The 24,104-nt window shown below is 39.2% G+C and overlaps 4 protein-coding genes across 5 annotated transcripts in view; 1 reads left to right on the top strand and 3 right to left on the bottom strand.

The window, feature by feature from the left end:
- The window catches only part of LOC135339652 (serine/threonine-protein phosphatase 6 regulatory ankyrin repeat subunit B-like), a gene marked incomplete in the record, with an annotated part of 1,209,744 nt that overhangs the window by 35,134 nt on the left and 1,150,506 nt on the right, over window positions 1-24,104 (top strand).
- On the bottom strand, window positions 297-5,766 carry LOC135339764 (2'-5'-oligoadenylate synthase 1A-like). Its single transcript, XM_064536029.1, has 7 exons — window positions 5,640-5,766; window positions 2,666-2,774; window positions 1,253-1,523; window positions 1,129-1,195; window positions 900-1,057; window positions 745-792; window positions 297-696 (listed from the first exon to the last, which is right to left on the bottom strand). The coding sequence occupies exons 1-7, from the start codon at window positions 5,694-5,696 to the stop codon at window positions 456-458; spliced, it is 951 nt and encodes a 316-aa protein (XP_064392099.1). The 5' UTR covers window positions 5,697-5,766; the 3' UTR covers window positions 297-455.
- On the bottom strand, window positions 7,597-9,374 carry LOC135340559 (uncharacterized). 2 transcript variants are annotated; one of them, XM_064536915.1, is made up of 7 exons: window positions 9,263-9,374; window positions 9,004-9,121; window positions 8,575-8,828; window positions 8,457-8,514; window positions 8,211-8,380; window positions 8,082-8,138; window positions 7,597-8,023 (listed from the first exon to the last, which is right to left on the bottom strand). In XM_064536915.1, exons 3-7 carry the CDS (start codon window positions 8,712-8,714, stop codon window positions 7,837-7,839), a joined length of 612 nt encoding a protein of 203 aa, XP_064392985.1. In that variant the 5' UTR covers window positions 8,715-8,828; window positions 9,004-9,121; window positions 9,263-9,374; the 3' UTR covers window positions 7,597-7,836. The 2 variants fall into 2 exon arrangements, with proteins under 2 accessions (XP_064392985.1, XP_064392986.1); XM_064536916.1 differs by having other exon boundaries at window positions 9,004-9,343.
- On the bottom strand, window positions 17,143-23,542 carry LOC135340567 (uncharacterized). The gene is made up of 7 exons (XM_064536926.1): window positions 23,247-23,542; window positions 22,817-22,934; window positions 22,492-22,750; window positions 20,682-20,775; window positions 19,753-19,949; window positions 19,604-19,660; window positions 17,143-18,630 (listed from the first exon to the last, which is right to left on the bottom strand). The coding sequence occupies exons 1-7, from the start codon at window positions 23,424-23,426 to the stop codon at window positions 18,414-18,416; spliced, it is 1,122 nt and encodes a 373-aa protein (XP_064392996.1). The 5' UTR covers window positions 23,427-23,542; the 3' UTR covers window positions 17,143-18,413.

Raw genomic sequence — 24,104 nt, 5'->3', positions numbered from 1 at the left:
TGGCTGGCAAGAATCTAGTAAGCACCCTATGCACTGATAACTTGTCAGAATGGAGGGTATGTTCTAGGGATCTGGACAGCTGTACATCCAAAGGAGCCAGGGCCAATCATCTTCTCCCAGTCTCTGACACGCTAAACAAAAGGAGCTAGAACTGGGAGTCCCAGCTAGAATTGCTAGCCGGATCTAGACTAATAGAATGACATGGAGGCGTGGTGAGGCTGGATCCACACTAATTGATCGACCTAAAGACGCTCCTGTTCCAGACTTTCACAAATGGTAAGGAAAGGGATATACGGTTTCCGTGAAAAATCATTGCTTGAGAAAGTAATACTCCATCAATGAATATCATTAATGGTTACAACATGTAGTACATGTAACTATTTTTTCTAGTAAATTTGTCAGTTGCCAATTCTAACTGCTAACCAGTGTACATCAACAGCTATAGCTAATAATAACTATTGCACTGCATGCATCTCCTCAACAGATTTTGTGAGATCAATTGTGTCAATGTTTGCGACCAGCTCTGCCCAGTTCCCATCCCCTTTGTCATAATCATGGCGTTTTCCAAAGCCAGTCTCGTATAAGTTGTTTGTAGGGTTTGCTGGGTCGAGTATTCTTGGATAACCTGGTACATACAATCGTGGATATGAAGTTCCAGCTGGACCTTGAAAATGGTAGAACCTTTCCCAATGTATTCTGTATAATTATTAGTACTATATAATTATAGTTAAGTTTTCCATATACCTGGCATTTCTGTGATCTTTAACAATCTTCTTTAGATCAACTGTTGTTCTGCATGCGTGGTTGGGCATAGATATAGATACACATGCATGCATGTATTTATTGAAGTACATGCATGCATGCAGTGGTCAAAATTCTGTTTCAGTTGCTGAACTTACTCTCTAGCAATTAATGATGTGCTGACACCACGCTCTCGTGCATTTTCGTATGCCTTCAGTACGAGGAGGGAGAGGAAGTATGACTTTGGTTTTCCCACATTACTGTGTGACCATTTTTTGTTCCTCCAAGCCTTAGCACGCTTGATAAACTCTTTTACCTGCATGTCATAGTATATATATACATACTCTAGATTTTGAAGAGATTTGCTTGTGCTGTTTGAGTAGCTACCTGACTTGAAACTTGTTTTTCATCGCTGAAAAATTCCACTTGCCACTTCGAAGCATTCACTGAGAAACTAAATCATGCAGATGTATAGGACTTGCAGTATAATTGCATTAAACATTATACTCACTCAAAAATTTGGTCTTGATCAACATCCTGAAGAAACTTCCAAAATGTGGATTGGTCTGGCCAGATTGGGCTAACCAACAGATCCACATCAATTCCACCGTAGCTGAAGTTCACTGCATGTGGTTTGGCTTTGTTGAGTGTCACTCCCGGCACACTGCTGCCTAAGAAGCTTCTCAGTCTGTGCAAGTACTTTCCATAGCCCGTGTCTATATCTCCATAAGGTGTGCGCTCTCCTCTTGCTCCGATGTCTCTTATCTCTATTGCATTTACATCTATATAATTATAGAGATTTAATAGTCTTTTCATAAGCAAGGCTATAATATAATTATAGGCTAAATAATTTTTAGACACTGTTTTTGAGGTAAGCCCAAATTAAGGTACTAATATATATGTGCCTGAGAGCTTCTAAACAGTGTGTAAGTCATATATATATATACTGTAAGTGCGCATGCATGCGTAAAACTTTCCCTCGAGGCTTGACTACAATACAACAATGTTTGACAACGAGATACTAAGTAAGTTGTATATAGATATACTAAGTCCCATAGTATATCTCCTCTGAGGCACTTTTCCCATGCAGTTCCCATGCATGCATATATATCTCTAGTGTCTATAATAATGCTTTATATAGACCTTGGTAAGATCTACTACGGGACTTAGTATGTATCAGTACAACTTACTTAGTATACCTCGAGGGCAAAGTTTGCGCATAATATACTAGTATCTCAATGAGTGTTTTGTCGGTGTCCACGTGACTAAGAAGCCCATAGAGACCGACAAAACAGTGTCTATATATGAAAGCACCGCGGGTGCTGATGCCTCGGTGGAGGTGCCAAAGCTACATAACATAAAACTACTATATAATAGCTAGCTTTTGTGCACACATTGATTGATTACACTTATCATGATGATAATTTTACTGCATGCAATCGCAGGGAAACTCAAATAGTGGGTAATTATCGGTCATAATTGTTGTTAAAAACGATCGATGCCAAAAGTTCAAGTCTAAAATTAACGCAAAATTAATGGCTGCAAGTCAGCAGAGCCTTGCAGCTCTCTTCTCACTCTTGCAGCTACCAATAGCTAGCGTTCTATAGTGCAGAGCTAACTACTAAGTAGAGTAGCAACACTCGGTGAACAAGTTTTGCTACGGACCCTTCTGAAAAGGTGCAATGGCATTCCAACTAAGCAAAACTAGGCATAACTCGAGAACGAAGCTTTATTTTGCAAATCCACAAATAGCAAGCCAAGAAAACATGACTAGAAGCCTATAGAAACTCTTACTTGCACTTCATTGATCATTGAGCAGCTGAAATAGTCTATGCACACACACACACACACACAAACACACTACTGTATACCGCCTTGCTTGCACATGCGCACCAAGGCAGAAATATACAAGAGCCATGAATACCTGAAGAGTAGATGACAAGGTCCAAGTCAAAATCTCCTGGAACTGCAGTGCCGTGTCCTAGAGAGCCAGCCTTGATCACCTCATTCACAGTTAGGCCAATAGCTCCATGCTAGTTAATGTACAGTGTAGAGGGGTTTATGACAGTAAACCTCCCGACTACGAGGGCGTAAGCCCGAGGGGGAGGTGTGGTTTACTGTCATAAACCCCGAGGCACTGTGCATTAATTGATATATGTCCCATCTGATTGGCTGACTGGTTGCTATGCATCAAGCTGCATGACTACCACATAGCAACACTACACAGCCAAAAATCCACGGGGCGTGTCAGGTCCGTTACATGTCCGTTACAGGACGTTTACCACATCCTGATACGGGACCGTTGGGTAGACACTACTAAACAGGCCGTTCACATACAACCTGTAAACTGCCCGTACAAACGGCCTGTATTCAGCCTGTATCATACTGTTCTCATGCACAATTTAATAAGCTAGTATCATGCTTCAAAAGGTCACAATTCAAAGACAAAGAAGACAAGAACAAGATATATAATATAATTATATTAATTTCTGTTCAGCTACATTATGTCTCTCATTATCATGTCCGTGTCTTCACATCCCCACGGTGGCACTGCAGATAAAAACAACCAGTTGAACCGTACGTTAACGCCACATAAGTATACTAACTTACTGTATTTATATTCGTCTTGTTTTTGTGTACAAAGATAGACTCTGAGGAGAAGAGAATTATACAAAAAATACACCACTGCTTACCGGCGTACTATGAAGTCAGTGAACAGCTTGAAGGGCCGTTCTTCATCTCCAAGATAGCTCACCAGCTGTACACTAATAATACTTATTCACATAGATTAAACTAAGTTGCTTACCAGGCAATTGTTGCATTCTCTTTACCATTCGTCTAAAAACTTCAATCTATGAGGCATATAATGCACCACCAAACACATACAAAATAATGGCACTTACCTAACACATCCAGACTCCAACTCGGCATGCCAATAAAGAAATCTATTAAATAACATGTGTAACGAGTGCTAAAGATGAAAACAATAAACAAACCTTGAGTTTTGCAACATCTGAAGAAGAGTTAGAAGATTAAAAGAAGAACACACCACTGTCCACTGTGAATAATCTTACCGGCGTACTATGAAGTCAGTCAACAGCTTACAGTGTGCTGTACACATTACAAGGGCTCTTTTTCATCTCGAAGATATCCCGCAACTGTACACCAATACGCTATTCACACAGATTACATACTTGCTGAATTTTATTACCAGGAAACTGTTGCTTTATCTTTAGTTCATTCTTCTGACAACATCTAGTGTCTACAGAAGCAATAACGTATCACAAAACACAATAGAACAGTGGCACTTACGTAATTAGTCCAGACTTCAACTCGGCAGCATTATCTAAAGTCAATTTGATTGCGTGTTTAATATGTGAATGCTAGTGAAAGAGAATAACAAACCTGGGAGCATTCTTCAACACCTCTTTATCAATAGTGAAAAAACTTCAGATGGGAGCCTACGATGAGGAGGATTATTTCAAAAAGGAAGCAAAACGAAACGTTTACCTTGTAAAATTGGCCAGTGTTCCAGCTTCAAAAGTCCATAACAACGTGCAAACCTGAATTTATAAACATACAGTAGAGGTGAAATTTACAGACCTTTGCTGCCAACTACACTAGAGGTCAAATTCACTACAGATTTGAAATAGCTGTGGAACTAGAGGAACACAAACTGCATGCTATGAGAAAGTTCAATAAAAATAATATAACTGTTTAATATAATAACATGCTGCTACAGCTTCACCTTTTTCTGTTCACAGGTAGACTAATAGTGTATAGTCCTCTTCAAGTTGTCTTTTTGGACCAGCAGCTCCTCTTGTGACAAGCAGCAGGATTTTTTCTCATAGCTCTGTCTGTCTCATTCTCTTTTTGTAGTCAGGTGACGTCATCCTGCCCCAAGCTAGCGCATGCGCATAAGCTACAGCTGCAACAGCCTGTATTACAGGACGTGGATGCTACGCCCTAATACAGGCCCGTATCCACGGGCTGTAAACAGGACGTGGGCTAACGTCCTGTTTACAGCCCGTGAGAACGGCCTGTATACAGGCCGTGGGTGGGCTACATCCTGTATACAGGCCGTTCACGGGCCTGTAACGGCCCGTTTTCAACTAACGGCCTGAAACAGACCCGTGGATTTTTGGCTGTGTATTCAAACAATAAGACAACTAGGAAAGAGAGCTCGTCCACACAAGGGCTGCTGTCCACACACTCAAATCCTTGCGCAGCCTGGACAGAATATGAGCAGCCAGCCCCTCTCTCAAAGCGAACGGTACAGAGCCACTCCCCCTCTCTGTTCAATTAGTCAGCCCCTCCCTCCACTTACTGCGCAGCAACCAGCCAGAAGAAACAACACAGCTAGCTAGCTCTAGACGGTGTCTAGACCAGCTCTCTTCAGCTATGCCAGGCTAGTAGGCAAACACAAAGGTAAGCATAAAATAGCCACTCCTATATTATTACTAAACTGGCTTCTTTTTATTTAAATACAGAAGCTGAACAGGCCTAGTGCAGTGCGTGCAGTACTAGTGTTAGTGAGTAAGGCTCAGCCTGAGCCCTAGCCCTCTCCCAGAGTGTCTCTAAAGCAGCTCCTTCTGCAAGCACACAGCAGAATTTTTGATGAACTAGTCTACAGACTACACCCTCTGTCTCTATGTTTTCATTTATGACATTTTGTTTCTCATGCAAGACATTTTAATTCATCGAAAACACCATTAGTTTATTTTAACTGCATATGCTTGAGGTGCCAATTTATGAGCCATATTTTCCCTTGTAGCCCTGAGGTGCCAATTTATGACAGTTAAACCCCACTAGACTACATGGCAAAAGTGTAGTAGGTGGGAAATATTTATGTATAAAGTATATATACACTTTTGTCATGCATAATGATATAATTATACCTGCAGTATGGTGACAAGTTCGTCCACTAAAACTTTTGCTTCGTGCACTGTAGCCATCTCGAATATTGTGCAATGATAAAATGATGCATGCAGGCTCTTTAAATACACTGTGGAAGTCAGGGGGAAGTTTATATGTACTTAATTTTGTGTATGACATCATTTATTAACATGCATGCAATGCATGCCTTGCCCAAACAATGTTTATTCAATGAATATAGTGACATCATGCACACTTACTATATATAGCGTTGCCTTCCTAAACTATGTTTTATTTTAGTTAATGAAATCACAAGTCAGCCAAAAGTTAAAATGGCGGGCATGCAAGGGGTAGTTTAGATTCTATAGTGTTGGATTGTCTTCCCACAGTGAATATCGGTATTGGTGTAAATCACATGTCAGTTAAAAAGTTTAACAATAGTAACAAACACACGCACACACATGCATATGCTAGCATCAGCCATGCATGAATATATACATGCGCAAGTACATGTCTCTTGCAAGTTTTCTACTTCTGTTAACCAGTTCTTTGCTTCTCCAAGGATCGTCTTAGCGTCTTTGGTGAGGTCAATGCTGTCCACATTACTTGCAAATTCCGCCTTGTATTGTTATAGCTAGTGCTTAGATCACTTGTCCAATATAATATATTTTTCCTAGGATGAAATCTGAGAACTTTTTGCAAGCCCACATTGTTATATACCAGTGCTTCCTTCTCAATTTGGGCATATCGGCATTGCGAATGCAGCAGGTTTCCATTCGTTTTGACATTATTGTAACAATACCGCTCCTAGACCGTATGAGGATGCATCAGCCGAAACCTTTGCTTGAGCATTAGAGAGCAAGTGCAAGTGTAACAGGTTTAAGGAGCTCTTGCTTCACTAGGTCGAATGCTGTCTCCTGGGGTGAGTCCCAACTCAAACTCCTTGACTGGGATAGGAGTTCTCTCAGTGGTTGTGTGAGTTGAGCCAGATTTATGTATTAGTTAATGTACAGTGTAGAGGGGTTTATGACAGTAAACCTCCCGACTACGAGAGCGTAAGCCCGAGGGGGAGGTGTGGTTTACTGTCATAAACCCCGAGGCACTGTGCATTAATTGATATATGTCCCATCTGATTGGCTGACTGGTTGCTATGCATCAAGCTGCATGACTACCACATAGCAACACTATTCAAACAAGAAGACAACTAGGAAAGATAGCTCGTTCACACCAGGGCTGCTGTCCACACTCAAATCCTTGCGCAGCCTGGACAGAATATGAGCAGCCAGCCCCTCCCTCAAAGCGAACGGTACAGAGCCACTCCCCCTCTCTGTTCAATTAGTCAGCCCCTCCCTCCACTTTACTGCGCAGCAACCAGCCAGAAGAAACAACACAGCTAGCTCTAGACGGTGTCTAGGCCAGCTCTCTTCAGCTATGCCAGGCTAGTAGGCAAGCAAATTAAAGGTAAGCTTAAAATAGCCACTCCTATAATTATTATTACTAAACTGGCTTCTTTTTATTTAAATACAGAAGCTGAACAGGCCTAGTGCAGTGCGTGCAGTACTAGTGCTAGTGAGCAAGGCTCAGCCTGAGCCCTAGCCCTCTCCCAGAGTGCCTCTAAAGCAGCTCCTTCTGCAAGCACACAGCAGAATTTTTGATGAACTAGTCTACAGACTACACCCTCTGTCTCTATGTTTTCATTTATGACATTTTGTTTCTCATGCAAGACATTTTCATTCATCGAAAACACCATTAATTTATTTTTACTGCATATGCTTGAGGTGCCAATTTCTGAGCCATATTTTCCCTTGTAGCCCTGAGGTGCCAATTTATGACAGTTAAACCCCACTAGACTACATGGCAAAAGTGTAGTAGGAGGGAAATATAATATATAAATGCATAGTGAATAAAATATAAATTCTGACTTTCTAAAGTAATGGTCGCAATGAATTTACTTTATATTTCTGATACAGTAAAGTATAACTTCTCTACAAATCTTTTAGTAGCCTTCTGCAAGCTCTCCTGGTGTTCTATATAGAGTCTTATTTCTTTGTCTTTTAGCTAGCCGTCTTCTTTCTCTTAAACTCGTCTTCAACTGGGAGAAACTCTATTTTGTTGCTATATACACATCCTTCAGGTTGACAAAGCAATCGCATGTCGCGCATGCGCAGATTTAACCTGCATTTTGGTTGCTAAGCATTATCCCATGGATACTGATGATTATCACTCGTCCGTGCCTATAGTAACTGTCACTCGTGCCTTGCAGTCGCTCTTTTGAGGCTCAATCTGACAGAGACCCTGTTTGTAGAAGTTCTTGAAGGGGTTGACCGGGTCGATGATGCGTGGCTTGTCAGGAAGGCAGTGACTATACTTTCTCATAATCACTTGGTTCTCCCCGGGAACATGGAGGCTATAGGGGTTGTCATGGTAATACTATATAGCTGTATAGAACTCTGATTTCGACTTACTCCAGGTTTGGGTCCATTCGAATATGTTGCACAAGTTCCTGTATATCTCTTGCCACCCTGTACAATGTATTATTCAATAGTTTAGTAAGAGTTTTAGTATATATTATACGGAGCTTAGAGTTTAATTACCATTTTGCAAGGGTTTTCAATGGAGTTGCATCACTGAGTAGATGCTGTGGAGCTCGATGATAGGAGATGAGCACAAGAATGCTAAGAAAGAAAGACTTTGGGCATCCATTGACTTTTCCATCCCAAATGGAGTCTCTCCACACTTTGATTCTTTTGATAAGTATCTTTGCCTGCAGGTAGATTAATTATTAATTGTTGCTATAGACAATATATACATGCACCTAGTATATACTTTAGTATAGTTACCCTTCTCGGCTGGCCCTCCATTAAGGAGTTTTTGTACTTGGCTGTTCCACAAGAAAACCTGTACGTATATAATGCATTCATATATAATAGCTTTAGGTATAATTATATAGCTATATACAAGATTCTCCTGTCCGGATGCATGTCTCTCATGTAGGAATACATGTCTTCCAGGTTAGGGTCCTCCCATTGAGGGCTGATCTGCAAATCAACTTGCAAGTAGTTAGCAGTAAAGCGCCAACCATGAAATTGCTTCTCCATTTCTTGGGGTACATATCTCCCAGTTAGGTGCTCTATATAGAAGGTATATCTTGAGTTTGGCTAGTATTGTGCTGTACCCATCTTCAGACACTTTCCCTTGTTTTGGGTGAAGACCTGATTTAAGAAGACTAATTGAACACAACTTTGTGTTAAATACATGCATGTATGTCTGATTTAAAAATGTGATGCTATGCATGTACATAGAATTATACATATAATTATAGTTATTATGTGATATGTACGTGCATGTGTTCTAGTTTGTTGTGCTGTTGTAATATCAGTCACTGACTTGGTGAGAATGCAACCAAATCCACATCATAGTTCCCCTGGACTGCGGTTCCATAAGCCACTGATCCTCCGAGAACAACCTCAGAAATAGTTATTCCGATTCTGCTCTGCACGGCTTGCTACACATTTGGAAATTGCTTATAGTGTACGCTATATTTGACAACATTTTTTTTTTATTTTGACAAATTTGGAAAACCTCACCTGATTTGCCAAATCGCCAAAAACACTTGCATATAATATTATACGGTAGTTGATCTTACCGATCTTAGTACATGCTCCACTTTTGCCGCCAGTTCTAGTGCCATTTCGTTTGGTGTTGTATTAGAACTATATAGGATGCTTTGTGCATAGATAGTCAGGACCATTACTCTTATATAGTAGTGATTATGGGTGTGTACGTTGCTCTAATGAAAATCACGCATGCATTGTGCACGTTACCTGAGAAATATGAATAACGTTGTCTGCATGCAGTAAACAAAAAAGATCGAATAATCATTCATTCTTGGAACTTTTGTTATTGAGTCAGCAGGTCACCCTTAATCTTGTTCTTGTAAATGTTATAAATGTACACAGGATCCAAGAGAAGAATGATTAAAAGTCAACAGTTAGATGTGTATAAGATGGATCTCTCCGAGAAACAGCTGCCATCTCTTGGGAAACGAGTCTCTCTTTTGTGGCTCAATCTGACAGACGCCATGCATGTTTGTAGAGGTTCTTGTACGGGTTATAGACAGGTCAATGATCATGGCTTCTCGTGTACGTACCGCTGTACTTATATCCAAGGACGTGAATGCTGTATTGATAGTCTAAGAGCGTTGTAGCTATATTGTGTGTGTCTGTATACACAATTATTTGGATGTATAAATGTATATACAATTATGTGAGGATTTCGATCTCTAAACGTATCACTGAGTTTTTGGTGCTCCTTGCCTGTATAATGAAGGAATTAAGAAGTGCATATTACTTGGCTAATGCAATTGCAATTTTTGTTGTCTATAGCTAGTATACGTTATGTGGTACATACACATTGTTGTACGTTTATAGCAACACTCTTCACCAGCTTCTTGATATCCTTGGTCATAATTCTATAAGCAAGTGAAAAGAATATCTGCATGTCCATAGTATCAATAGCAGACCATCCACCATTTTTTCAGTTCCTAATTTCCCTGATTCTGTGCGGGCTAACTCATGCAACCGGTGCATACGTTGCACTGTATAATATTATACATATAGCATAGTAAATGGTAAAGCAACTCAGTGACACTCTATATAGGTCTAGATTTTTAGCAATATTCTTCACCAGCTTATCCCTAGAGAAAAACGAGCATGGAAACTTTTCTAAATCAAGAGCCCACCCACCATTTTACCAGTTCTTCTAGTGATTCTGCCTGTGCTAACTCAACAGGTGCATGTTCGTAGGATATATCAGTGCGAGCATATACAAAAGGTAGAATTTGGGGTAACCATTTTTCTGCTTGTCCCATGTTCTGTTTCTCCATGCCTTAAATCTTTTTATGAGCGTTTTTACCTGTAAATAAATATCATGTGACATGCTGTATAATTTTATACAATGTAATAATTTCGTACTTGTTGTGGTCTTATACTTGAATAGTCCACAGCAAAACCTGACTTCATGTGTGTATAGTAGAGGAAGTATAATAATTATAATATACAACAATAGAAATAGGAGACGTGCACATTTTCCTGCTCTTTGATTGCATTCCTTTGAGATAGCTGTACAAATCCTCTAAATTTTATTTCTTTCATTAAAGAGTGAGTTGTAAATCAATGTTCAGGTTAGAGGTTTCGAAACGCCAGCCGTGGTACAACCTCTCAATGTTCTGTATGTCTGTAATCGAGTGCCTTATATATAGGCACTTGATTGTTCTGCCTATAGTAATATAAATTTGTACTGCATGCGTGCGCTCCTCAGATTCCTTCCTGCTCGGATGCAGACCTGTATAGAAAGATGCCAAAATGCATAAGATATAGAGCACTGAAGTGCTAACCCTCGGCTGATGACATGAATAATAAAGATCTATACCAACCAAAATAGTGTTGTACAATACTGGCTAAGCAGAAAATATTACAGGAGCTAGAGGCATGCTGAAACTTTTGAGAACAGAGTTTTAGTAGTGTATCATACGCCGTATGACACATTCATTGTGGACTAGGATCACAGCAAAGTTAGGAAAAAAGCCTGGAGTTTTAGATATAATTATGGGGCTATAGTTATTATTATGTTTTGAGGCTAAAAGAGCAACAAACCACAATTCTAGCTTTCTACTTAGGGACCCCAGACTTCCATTATTTCTAAGGATCCCTAGCTTCAGCTGAAAATACGTACCTCGAATAAAGGCTGCATGTATATATATAGTGTAGCTAGCTAGCCAACTAATGAGCAAGTTAGATTTTGCTCACTTTTATTCGACAACGAACCAAAATATACTACTTTTAAAACCAATAACTTGTTATATGTGAAGGCTATCCATGCACGCTGTAAACCCACCGCTATGGCATCCAGGTGAGCAGGCTCAGAAATTACAAACAGATAAACCAACGAACTACTATACTTGCTGTGGCCGCAGTATGGGCTCGGGTAATAACAAAGTATATAGTACATGTACAATTATAGATTAACAATATTCTCAGTCTGTGTGTGAGCCTTTGTATAGGGTTAGCATGGATATATAATAATGCTAATGCACAACATGATTATAGCATGAATGCTGCATTTGTTCTCAGTGTAGTTCGTACTTGGTGAATAGATGCATAGATCAACAAAATGTGCATGCAGGCAGACTTGTCTCTTGCCCCAGGGACCCTCCAAGGTATACTTCAGATATGCTTATGTCCAGAGTAGACTGCTAGAGCAGAAAAACAGTGCACTCTGTCTTTTCACAAAATAATGCTGTTACATCTTTGATTGGAGCCCTCACTCTACTAGCTTTGCTCCTAGGTGCTGTTTCTCATATTATTATTGGTACTGCCAGCTAGAGCCAGTGACATTGTCACATGGCCTTGTGTAGTGCATGCATGTGTATCGCTTTAGCTAGCTGTAGCTGTTGATCTTAGTTATGGATGTCTGGTTAATGACCTTACCTAATGTGTTAATGCATACGGTAATAACATTTAAATAACGTCTTGCTCTATAATAATTTTAGATCCCACTTGTGTGTGTTTAGCAGGGAATTATGAGCCATAATCTCATAGTTTCCCAGGGAATTATAAGCTTGAGGGTATAAAGTACAAGTATATAATTTTTTGAATGTACAGAAATAATAATAGCTGTAGCTGCATGATAATTAGCTATATGGCTGTTCAGTTTTTTCACTACCAGTTTCTATAGCGTTTGCTGGGTTGATGGTAGAGTTCCCCAGTATCTTTTCTTGTCTCTACGAGGAACACTAAGAGCCAATGATTTTAACAGTTCTGGGTCCATTGTCACAAGCATGAAAGCATGTCTTCAACTTGTAGCATTATTTTGTCAACTTCGTCCTCCTGACTTCTGTTTCTATCCTGCAGCCATGTTTCAAATTGTTTACTTCAGTAGACTCCTGTGTCTTTTTGGGAACGATAGTGCACTGTAGCATTGCTGCAAGCTGTTCCTTGCTAGCTACAGGCTAGCCGTACAGATCAGAAGAGAAGCTTGAGCTGGGGTGGGTGGGGCTTGAGTGCAGAGAAAAGAGGAGGCTGGGCTCATTTGTTGCAGAGCGCTTCCTGCACAAGGTGGAGTCACTAGTTTTCCAATGTTGAAGCAAGGCCAATGCAATTAGCAGAGAAGCAGAAATCATCTAGCTTGTCAGAACAGGACATTTTCAAAAATAAAGTTGTTGCTAAGGCTTGCTGCTTTTATAGATACACTTCTTGCCTGAGGCAGCCAATGAAAAGTGGGATCTAAATCAGTTAGCACATGTGTATTCGGTATCTATGGTTATAGTGTCCCTCATCCCTCGGGCAAAGCCCTCGTGATATGGGACACTATAACACATAGATACCTCATGCCCATGTACTATCTATAACATAATGTTCACACATCCAGTTTTATGTAGCTACCGTATAGCGCGAAATTTTCGAGGGGCTTAATTTTCGCGGATTTCGTGGGTTGGAATTCTACACGAAAATTAAGTCCACGAAAAGTGTTCGTTAATAAGAATTATCTGCTATCATGCAAATATTTAAAGGCGTGGCTTCCGGTAAGCAGTCATTCCGCGAACATTGTGCAACGAAATGGCTTTTAGAGGCCAATCCACGAAATATAAGTGCCTCGAAAATTTCGCGCTATACGGTATTATGTAGCTAAGTAAGATCTTGCACCATGCTCAGTTTTCCTACGAATTTTGGCTTGATAGATCTATGATTCCGGGGTATAATTATATTATGTTGGAACAGGGTGTCATACGGGGGGAAAGGGGGATACCCCCCTAGCTCCAATCCCCCCCCTTTTTTGCATTCAGGTACAAGTTTTATGACTGAGTGTCCATAGCTGGCAATTTTACATATAGGGTATTAAAATAACAGTTGACCTTTTTTTAGCAAAATGTTCTGGTTACTTTTCTTATTTCCCCCCTCTACACTTCAAAATCCTATATGACACCCTGTGGAAACTTCAATCTATCACAGCTTCACCGCTATGGCAGCCCATAGATAGTTAACTTCTGTTCATAATCAATTACCGTTAATCCGGAAATGTCATGTATTCAGATAGGCTCTGGTCCGGCTCTATTCTGATTAGCGAGGTTCTACTGCATGCATGTACTGATTATCAGTTGTCAATTAATTATGTATATGGCCATGTCGAGTTTTTTGGTAACTGCATAATCAGTACATGCAGTAGAACCTCGCTAATCAGAATAGAGCCGGACCAGAGCCTATATCTGAATACATGACATTTCCGGATTAACGGTAATTGATTATGAATATCAGTAACGAATGTACATATGTACTGTGGCCAGAAGGGAAGCTGCTAGCTAGAATAGTCTTTTATCTCAACTTTCTCTCCAATACAGTGAGTCTTGTGAGCTCTCTGGCTCTTCGTTTTCTTTGCAGTGACCAATGTTTTGAGCAGTTCTGATTCAGCAAAGCAATTAAGTTAGATTGTGCATGCGCAGTAGTCTATTTTACTGACAGCCCCTCCTCTTTCAGTTTGCCAGATTTGCGAGGTTTCAGACTAAAAAAGGTCCGGATTAGCGAGGCTCTACTGTATTGTGCATGGTATCTATCATACTGTTATAGTTCACTCTGGATTTGTGTGTGCATGTGCATTGCTTATAGTTTTTGGATTATGTTAGGCTGTCAATAAGTATAGTATGGTTAATAGTGTAATATAGGATTAATAAGCAATGTCAAGGCTTCTAGAGTCGTAGCCGAGTGCTATTAACCTTGCCATACAGTGCTTGTTGAGTACTTATTGCACGAGTACCATACTATTGATTTCTAATCGTTTATGATGAAGTTCTCTGCAGTTTTCTTAACATTCAGCCGTGGCCGTTATTCAAAACATTACGTTGTCATTGACAGCGTGTATAATTACTCAACAGGTAATTGCACGCTGATTATATAGTCATCTCAGATCTCAGTAGGTTAAGGACTGGGACCAGCAATTATTGCTGAATCAGCTAAAACGCAGCCACGCCCACGATTTTTAATATGTTTTGTGTGTAAAAAATTACTTATCTTTTTTAGTTCTAATTCCGGAGGTATAAACCTTCCTTTCAGCTCGAAATTTTTAGTGTAGTAGGTAGTTCAAAGGTTTGTGCAGACTATTCAATCGGGAGGTCCCAGTCCTGAACCTACCTGAGATAGTAAACATCATATTAGATCTATATACCATAGATAAAAGAGAGAAATGGATTGGAAACGGATCACGTGTTCCCATAAGCTGCATATAAAATACGTACACTGAGCTAAGATACAGCCGTGTTTCGCTCCCTACCCCCAGGAGAACTACTTCTACGGCTGTTTTGGAAAATTCAGACCTTTCCAAGTCTCCCTACAACTTCAATTTAATGTCCCTTTATACTAGGTAGCTATATCATTTGGAAATAACAGGAAATTTTTTGGGATTGCTTAGAGGTACAGAAACATTGCTTTCACTACTTAGGAAGTTTCTGTACCAATAACACCTATAATACAGCTAGAACAACCTAAATAAGTAGTGTACTGTGTGTCATATAGCCTCAAGTATTAAACAGAAGTAAAAGTTTAGCAGCAGGATTCTCACACTGACAGTAAGACAATCAGTTGTCTCTTTTTTGTGTTTTTGGCCATTTTTTTTAAATGTACAGTTGGCGGCCTCGATTAAACCCAGGGCAAAACACGGATAGTTTTCGAGGCGCTAAATGTTTCCTATCCATTTCTCTCTTTTATCTATGATTATACAGTAGAGTGCCTTTATAGCCTAGAGTAAATATGTTCTCTCACTTGTTGGTGTAAATGTATTTACTTTGCATGCATATGCCCAGCTAAGAGTGTGAAAACACTTCAATGAGGCTGTGGATAGCTAAGTGCTACTTTTTCTATCTATATACTGTGTGTGGAGCAGCCATCTTGGAGGGATGTTTTATTGACATCAATACATCTGTGAAATGGCTTCGTTAACATTGTGGTAGGTATTGGTCACTGCCCACACGATTCTTAGTCAGGAAATTCATAGATTACAAGCCAGTATAACATTATTACCATCGCGGTTTGTCCTTGACGTCACAGAAACAGAGTACTTACGATCTAACCTCGTTTTCAATGAAGTTGCTGCTACCAGAAGATAGACAATTTCATGTTGTGAAAAATATCTTAGCCGACAAGTTTACTTTAACTCCATTGCTAAGCGAAAAGACACTCAAAAAACAACTTAGTAATGGAGTAGTGATTAGTGTGTGTACTTACGTAGGCTAAACAAAATTATAATATAAATTATGTTAAGCAAACTATTCTCAGGAATGTTGTGCCAGAGTTCCAGACCTTCCGACGACGATTGGTCTTTTCCATTGCTAAGCGATTGTCCACTATAGAAATAATTATGTTGGCGTTATATAAAGCACCACATACCCATCACCTTTGGTTGCCATAGAAATATTTTTGAATATTTGATTTTTCCTACACAATGGTAACAGCAGAATTTCTTAGAAATATTCTAATCACAAAATATTTATATAGGAGCAAAATTACTCTCTAGACTAAAGGCACTGTATAGGTATAGCTGCATTGAGACATGTGCTTGTAAGGCTAAATGACATAACAGTATAACATACTATATAAATGTAGAGATGTCAGACCGGAAGTAGTGCGTGGGCGTATTTTCGTACAGTAATTCAATGGTAAAAAACGGAACCAGAAAGTGAGTGAACAAGAAGGGCTTTCCGCAAGCCCTGGAAGAGTCTAGCAAACAACAGCTGTTCCCAGGGGTAAAAAATAGCGTAGAATTTGATTTTTATAACAGTTTTTTATGATTTTAGCATTTGATGCTTGTTTTGTGTGTGATTTTTTCTCAAAGGTGATCATCATTTTGGCAACCAAACATGAAAATGAACAAAAACACAAGTGAGCATGTCTTTCATCTCTAACTCTCTCCAGATTATGCAAAAAGTTGCTACAATAAGCTTTTATTTCTTTCGGAATCACATATTGCATGGATAGATGGGTGGAGCTGAGAATAGAAATGCAGTAAAATCAAGCCAAGTGTACCAATAGCTGTATTTATTTCTTAGAAGTTCTTAGAAGTTACTGAAAGTAATTATTGAAGCAATCTGAAAGCCTCTGTTGAAAAGAAACAAGAAAGATTGGAGAGAATTCCAGGGACAACAATGTAATCTACCAAAACTACAAGAACTGATTCAATTTGCACACAAAAAAGACAAGAGTAATCTACTGTATTAATTAGAAGCTGTCAACAGAGTTGTATCATAGATTTATAGTTGTATAGCCTTAAATCTACATCACACTAAAAACGAATTATTTAGACCAAATGAAATTGACAGAAAAGTTGCTTATAAAGATCAAGAAACAGATACAAGCGTAAGGTGGACATTGATGAGAGTTCTGAAACATGATACAATATACTGAAAAGATAGCATGGTTACTTTAAATCCAAAAGAACTCTCTGAAGCAGGAGACATCATACTATCAAGAGTGCATAAGAAGAGAAGAGTGTCGAACTACTGATACTTCTACACAAACACTGTGCACAAAGTAACATGACTCGCACGTGATAAAGTATTGTAAATTTACTAGTAATCTCCTAGTAAATGTTAACCGTGACGTTTTTAGGGGTGTGGTAATCGAACAATTCTAGCTAGTTGTTCCCGTTCAACGTTCAGAGCTTGTGGAGCTGCTCACTGCACACTGATAGGAGACGATCTCTTCACAAAAATCATCTAAATAGAGACAATAGTCGAGTTGATCCTCTTCACTTGCACTGTTTACTCACTATTAACAACTTTTGTGCGTTGCGTAATTATGCGCAAACGTCATCAATTGCGAGTTGCTCACGTGCAATTGACAGGATGTCACGTTACTTTGTGCACAGTGTTTGTGTAGAAGTATCAGTAGTTCGACACTCTTCTCTTATGCACTCTTGATACTATTATAGGGACATCATAAAGATATACATTACAGAAACATTATAAACTTCATAATAGATATCAAATGGTTATAATGTTAACTCCTGAGTCCTGAGTGTCCATTTCATACTTTTTTAAAAGAGAATAGACCAAGCGGTTCAGCAGATATGCTAACTTTAAGATCATTTCCGGTATTAACAACAAATTTCATAAGTCCCGCCCAAGTACATTAAAATGCGGTAAATTTTTGTACGAATTTTTCCCTGACTAGTGTTCTTCAAAACGCTGTATCTCTGCATTTGCTTGACCAAATCCAGTGCAGTTTTTCTGGTTTGCCTAGAGTGTTCAAAAGAGATAGTAATACATAGGAGTTAGAAATAGCAAAAATGAAAATCGGTCTGACATCGCTAATAAATGACCTATGTGATGTTCATCACAAGATTAAGTGTTTTAATTTTCTTTGCAAATATCTCCCATCGTTTTTTAATGTCTTCTCCCCCGCTCGGTTCTACTTCCCCGAGGCCTTGCATTCCAATTAAGTAAGCAAAACTAGGCATAACTCGAGAACAAAGCATTATTGACTCGAAGAAAACGTGACTAGAAACTCTTACTTGCACTTATTGATCCTTGAGCAGCTGTAGCACTCTGCACAGACACACACAAACACACTACCGTATACCTCGCTTACGCATGCGCACCGAAGCATATAGATAATATATACACAGTTGCATGCACTGGTCCATAATTATACAAACACTGATGCATGCGTAAGTATATAGCTAAGGTTACAAATATGCATGCAGCTGTTGGAATATCCTATAATTATTATGTATAGCAGCACTTTGTAAAGTGTCTACTGCTGCTGGACGTCTATGGTGAGGTCAATGTTGTCCACCTTCGTAGCAAATTCCTGCCATCCTTTGTCCTTCCTCCAACCAGACATGCCACTGATGTACACATTGTTGGCAGGATTGGCCGGGTCAATCAGCCACCACGGAGCAGGAAGGAGGTGAGAGTACTTCTCTCGGATCATCTTTAGCCCAGAGTCTTTAGCTTTGAAAGGCACTGGACTATTAAGAGTAATAGTGCATGCAAGGTACATGTATGTCATCATTATAGTGCTTCATATCAATTATTGTTTCAATAATGTAAGGTACTTTACTTTTGAGGAGCTAAAATGCAGTTTCCGCGGATTGGCTTCAACCTTAAAAATTGTGCTCCTCGAAAACAAAGCGCTATAAAGGACTTTATATATATATATATATATACAGTAGAACCTCGCTAATCTGAATGAGCAGGACCAAACCCCCATTCAAATATACATGAAAATTTCGGATGTCATTAAGTATCATTAACAAAGAACACTCAAATGCATGCGTGTGATATTACTGTGGCCAGAAGGAATTAAGCTGCTAGCTAATTTTATCTCAACTTTCTCTCCAATATACAGCGAGTCTTGTGAGCTCTTTTCGTTTTCTTTGCAGTATAGCCATTGTATTCAGTGAGGTATATTGAGCAGTTTATTAATAAAGTGCGCATGTGCAGTAGTCTATTCTACAGCCCTCTTCTTTTCAGTTTAATATTATTTTTTGTCCGGTCTTCGAACTTTAAAAAGGGTCCAGATTAGCTAGGTTCTACTGTACTTAAAAGTGACATAAAATTGGGTATTAATTTCTGCTAATTCTGCGGATGAGAGTAAAATCGCAAAAATGTGTACTCGGGAATGATTATAGAAACCACATAAAATTATTACGAGTAATTAATTACAAACACTGTGATTTCACAACTTTTAGCAGAATTTAATACCAGCAAAATGAACTAAACAGTACTTGAAATCGCAGAAAAGTCTACGTTTGACAATGGTGAAAATAATTTTATGTCACCCTAAGTAATTTTCATGGGGTAAAAAAATTGAACAGCGGTACTTTTTGTGACTAAAAATTTCTTTTGCATCATTATACATGCATTCCGGTAAACCATGCCTATATATAGGGTTTCATACGAAAATAACATCACAGAACTCCAGATACGGTACTAGCTCACCCAAAGTCTTCTTTTTCTCCTATCTGCTTAACAATTCTCTTGAATTCATCAGTCACTCTATATAATTCATGACTTTTGTTAGGTACACTCGTACAACCTCAGATGTCAAGACAGACAGATATATATAAACATTATAAAGGGTTATATACCTGGCTGTATACTGCCTAAAATGCTGTGTTTTGGACCCGTATTCCCCGAACTTCTCTTCGACATGAAAGTGTGCTGTGATCACTAGCAAGGAAATGAGATAGGAGCCAGGCTCGCCATGTAGATCTCCATGTTCAGTGTGGACTGTCCAATCTTGTTTGTTTCTCCACTTTTTTGCCCTTTTAATCAGATGATGTATCTGTATAACAATGCATGTATAATTATACTGTATATAGCGGGTAATTTTCGTGGGGTAAAAAATCGTTCAACTTAATTGAGAAACGGTGGTTTTCGTGAGTAAAAATTTCATTTAGTCTTGTTGCCTGTCTGCATTCCTATGTTCCCGTAAGCCACGCCTACGTTATTTGTGGAGGCCAGCTTGCCCACGAAAATAATGAATACATTACCCCACGAAAATTACCCGCTATACGGTATGTCATTTTTACGTACATCCGTATCACTAGAATATTTATGAGCATCAAACATGTGCAATTTTTTGTCACTTCAAAAAAATAAAATCGCAAAATCTCTGGTATATATTATCAGGAGTGTATGAAGAGGAGTATGCGACTCCCATGCACATTCCATTCTATATTTCGGATTGAATCCGTCACTAACACTTGTAGTTGTGTAAACTGTTAGCCATGCATAAATGTGGGCTTGGAGGTACAAACCACATGCGTGTATGCTGATATCATTTTTAACTAATTCTACGCACCCACTTAAGATGCGGTCTGATAGTGACGCAGTATGACATACTGGTACCGAAACATGGTTTACACTACAACTGCTACAGTTGGATACTCCTCTTCATACACTCCTGATATTATGCTGCATGGTAGCTTGCAAAGGGTCACATTTTCTGCTGATCTGATTTGGCTCATTTTCTTCACTCGCAAACTAACTGCATGATTCTAGGTATAATTTTTACGTTTTGGCAGGTCCTATGATTTCCTCTAGGGTGATTTTCAGGATCCACACACTTAATAAAGTCAGACTGCATTTTGAATGTACCAGGAATGAACCTGCATGTATATATAATTCTGTGCATAGGTCGGAGTATAATTATTCAAAGCATGCATGGTCATATCTCATACATGAGGTAACCGTATACATTATATACAGTAAGTATAGACTCTCGCTAATCTGGCTCTCTGAAATACGGTCACCTCAATATACCGGTCGCTTCATTTGGCTCCGATTGCTAGCTTGATCATTATTATTATGTTGTATATTGCTCAAAACGCAGCCAACTCGCTATATTCTTTTATATTGGTCACTTCTGGCTGTCCTATATATAGTATTACCGTATATGCTTGATCATGCAGGAGCCGTGGCTATATACTAAATGTTTCATTTTACTGGAAGAGGAGGCTACAATTCGAGAGAGGCCACTGTTCAAGAGTGGCGTTTATTAGCTCCAGCTAATTCAATGAAAGCACCGCAGGTGCTGATGCCTCGGTGGAGATGCCAAAGCTACATAACATAAAGCTTAATTTTATACACATAATAAACATTCTTCATTGATGCATGCAAACTCAAAGAGTGGGTAATGATCGACCATGATTGTTGTTAAAAACGATCGATGCCAAAGTTCAAGTCTAAAATTAATGGCTGCCATCAGCAGAGCCTTGCAGCTCTCTTCTCACTCTTGCAGCTACCAATAGCTAGCGTTCTATAGTGCAGAGCTAACTACTAAGTAGAGTAGCAACACTCATTGAAATAAATTTGGCTATATATACGTGCTCTTCTGAAAAGGCATTCCAAGTATAGGCATAACTCTATAGAACGAAGCATTATTTTGCCAATCCACGAATTAAAATCCAAGAAAACATAACTAGAAGCCTATAGAAACTCTTACTTGCACTTCATTGATCCTTGAGCAGCTGTAGCAGTCTATACACACACAGACAGACAGACAAACAGACACGCACGCACACACACACACACACACACACACACACACACACACTACCGTATACTTCGCTTGCGCATGCGCACCGAGGCATAACAATTTGTCATCAAAAGTTATTTTCACCTGCATAAACTTGAACTCTGCCATGAGAAAGCAGTGGCGTTTCTAGGAATATCAGTAGAAGGGTGCTCAGGTCGCGCGATAGCACGAAAAAATTTAAGTCGATATATAAAACAGCAAAAAAAAAAAAGTCAGCAGAGCCTTGTAGCCCTCTTCTCACTCTTGCAGCTACCAATACTAGTGCAGAGCTAACTACTAAGTAGAGTAGCAACACTGGTGAACAAGTTTTGCTACGGACTCTTCTTCTGAAAAGGCTGCAATGGCATTCCAAGTATAAGCAAAACTAGGCATAACTCGAGAATGAAGCTTTGTTTTGCAAATCCACAAATACCAATTAAGCCAAGAAAACATGACTAGAAGCCTATAGAAACTCTTACTTGCATTTCATTGATCCTTGAGCAGCTGAAACAGTCTACACACACACATAAACACACTACCGTATACCTCACTTGCGCATGCGCACCGAGGCATAATTATTCTGGCACATCGCGTGCTCTAGGCCAATTATATACCCGAACAATAGCATAAATAGAGAACAAAGTGATTCATTATCAAAGTGGCTATTTAGCTGTGGCTATATACTTTCTGAAACGCAGCCACATCGTTATTGCAGCCAAAACTGCACTGTCGGCCGGGCCCAAGGGTGATCGGATTAACAAGAGTCTATACTGTATAATTATATAGGATTATGGTTATTATCACTTACAGTTCTCTTATCTCATGTGAGTCGATTGTTTCAAGCATATCAAAAAGCTCTTCAGGCTTACCAGGGTCCCAGTAGCAGGAGAAGCTTAGCTTCACTGTGATTTTACGATCATCAGTCAATTTGTATGTGAACTTCACTGTTACTCCTTGTTTATCTTCACAGTGATACTTTTCTTGGAATTGTTTCTCGAAATACTCGTCAACTTTTTCAAGTGTCTCAGGATAGCCTTTGTTTTTAATGCAATCTATCGATTTCAAATCTGTGTTTAGAATAAAGCCAATAAGCCATGCAGGGAGAGGTACAATGGCCGGTTTATTTAAATTACCTTTAGAGAAAAGCACCAGGTCAATGTCAAAGCATCCAGGTACAGCTGTACCTTGTTTGACTGATCCACCCTCATATAATTTAGTCTTTAAAATACCGCATTCCTTTTGAAACTCTCTCTATATAATTATGCAGCATACGCAAATTGACATAATGAGTGTGTATTTATATATAATTATGACTCTCTATAATTATATACAGTATTATAATATCGCATAGCAGGCTATTTTCGCGGATTGCCCAAATAAAACATTTCAAGGATTTTATTTCTAGGATAGAGGTTCAAATGACCACACCCCTACAGTAGATAGGTTTAAACTGGATGTAAACCAATTTTCGTGTTTCTGGGTCAATCCTCGAAAACCTGGAAATTTCGTGTCTTGAAAATAACCAGCTATAATATACGGTAGCTTGGTATTTTAAGCCCTTACTCTTTCTGTTGCTTTCATAACTGTTTTAATCACCAATGCTCTAGCATCATCCACTTTGAAACGACCAGTCGGCTGAGGTTCATCGACATGCTCGAAAGTAGCTGCCGTAATTTTTTGTTCCTCGGAATACCTGTGGCTCTGTTCTTCAAGTTTTCTCTCCCATTTTCGTTCTTCAGCCATAGTGAGATATACAGCCTAGGTAACCTAGACATTGCATGCACTAGGTACAAGTGCTGATTTTCACAGTTATATCAACACACTATTTTTACAGCAGAATATTCTAGATACAAAACAAATAATGACATAACATAATATTAGTCTATTAATAGAATGACAAAACTACAGTCTAATAATAATTATAGTAAGAAACCACAGTCTAATCACTTTCAACAACAAAGAATACTTTGTCTTTAATTCTGATTTGAACACAAGAAATTATGCCCCTATAATTATTCTGTGAAACTCTCCTCTACTCTTGCGGTACAGTATACCGTACGGGTAGAACATTTCGAGGTGTTTTTAATTTCGCGTTTTTCGTGGGTGGCTGCAGAACACGAAAATTAAACCCATGGAAGGCTTCGTATACGCATGCGAGATAGTGCCACACCCTAACTCCACGAAATTTACTACCCGCGAAATTTTCCAAATAAGACAATTGCACGAAAATTTACACCCTCGAAATTTTCCACCCAGTTGGTTTACCATTCCTAGGAATCTTCGAAGCTTCGACGTGTTGGTTGGAGGGTTCATTTTTTCAATTGCTTCCGCTTCCTTTGGGTATGCTTTGACACCGTCCGGGCCAACCATGTGTCCTAAGAATGTGATTGTAGTCATGTTGTACTCGCATTTCTCTTTGCT

Source organism: Halichondria panicea, chromosome 8, assembly GCF_963675165.1.
Source record: "Halichondria panicea chromosome 8, odHalPani1.1, whole genome shotgun sequence".
In the NCBI taxonomy this organism is placed as follows: Eukaryota; Metazoa; Porifera; class Demospongiae; order Suberitida; family Halichondriidae; genus Halichondria; species Halichondria panicea.
This window is presented reverse-complemented; position numbering and strand designations above follow the sequence as displayed.

Bases quoted from the DNA above. Each gene is read 5' to 3' on its own strand.
- LOC135339764 (XM_064536029.1), bottom strand. From the start codon at position 5,696: ATGGCTACAGTGCACGAAGCAAAAGTTTTAGTGGACGAACTTGTCACC. The intron at 2,775-5,639 runs GTATAATTATAT...TACATTAACTAG, and splicing joins AACTTGTCACCATACTGCAG to CATGGAGCTATTGGCCTAAC. The intron at 1,196-1,252 runs GTGAGTATAATG...TGCATGATTTAG, and splicing joins GATCAAGACCAAATTTTTGA to TTTCTCAGTGAATGCTTCGA.
- LOC135340559 (XM_064536915.1), bottom strand. From the start codon at position 8,714: ATGGAGAAGCAATTTCATGGTTGGCGCTTTACTGCTAACTACTTGCAA. The intron at 8,381-8,456 runs GTAACTATACTA...ATCTACCTGCAG, and splicing joins TGGAGGGCCAGCCGAGAAGG to GCAAAGATACTTATCAAAAG. The intron at 8,024-8,081 runs GTAAGTCGAAAT...CAACCCCTATAG, and splicing joins CGAATGGACCCAAACCTGGA to CCTCCATGTTCCCGGGGAGA.
- LOC135340567 (XM_064536926.1), bottom strand. From the start codon at position 23,426: ATGGCTGAAGAACGAAAATGGGAGAGAAAACTTGAAGAACAGAGCCAC. The intron at 20,776-22,491 runs GTAAGTGATAAT...ATATACATGCAG, and splicing joins TCACATGAGATAAGAGAACT to GTTCATTCCTGGTACATTCA. The intron at 19,661-19,752 runs GTATATAACCCT...TGAATTATATAG, and splicing joins TTTAGGCAGTATACAGCCAG to AGTGACTGATGAATTCAAGA.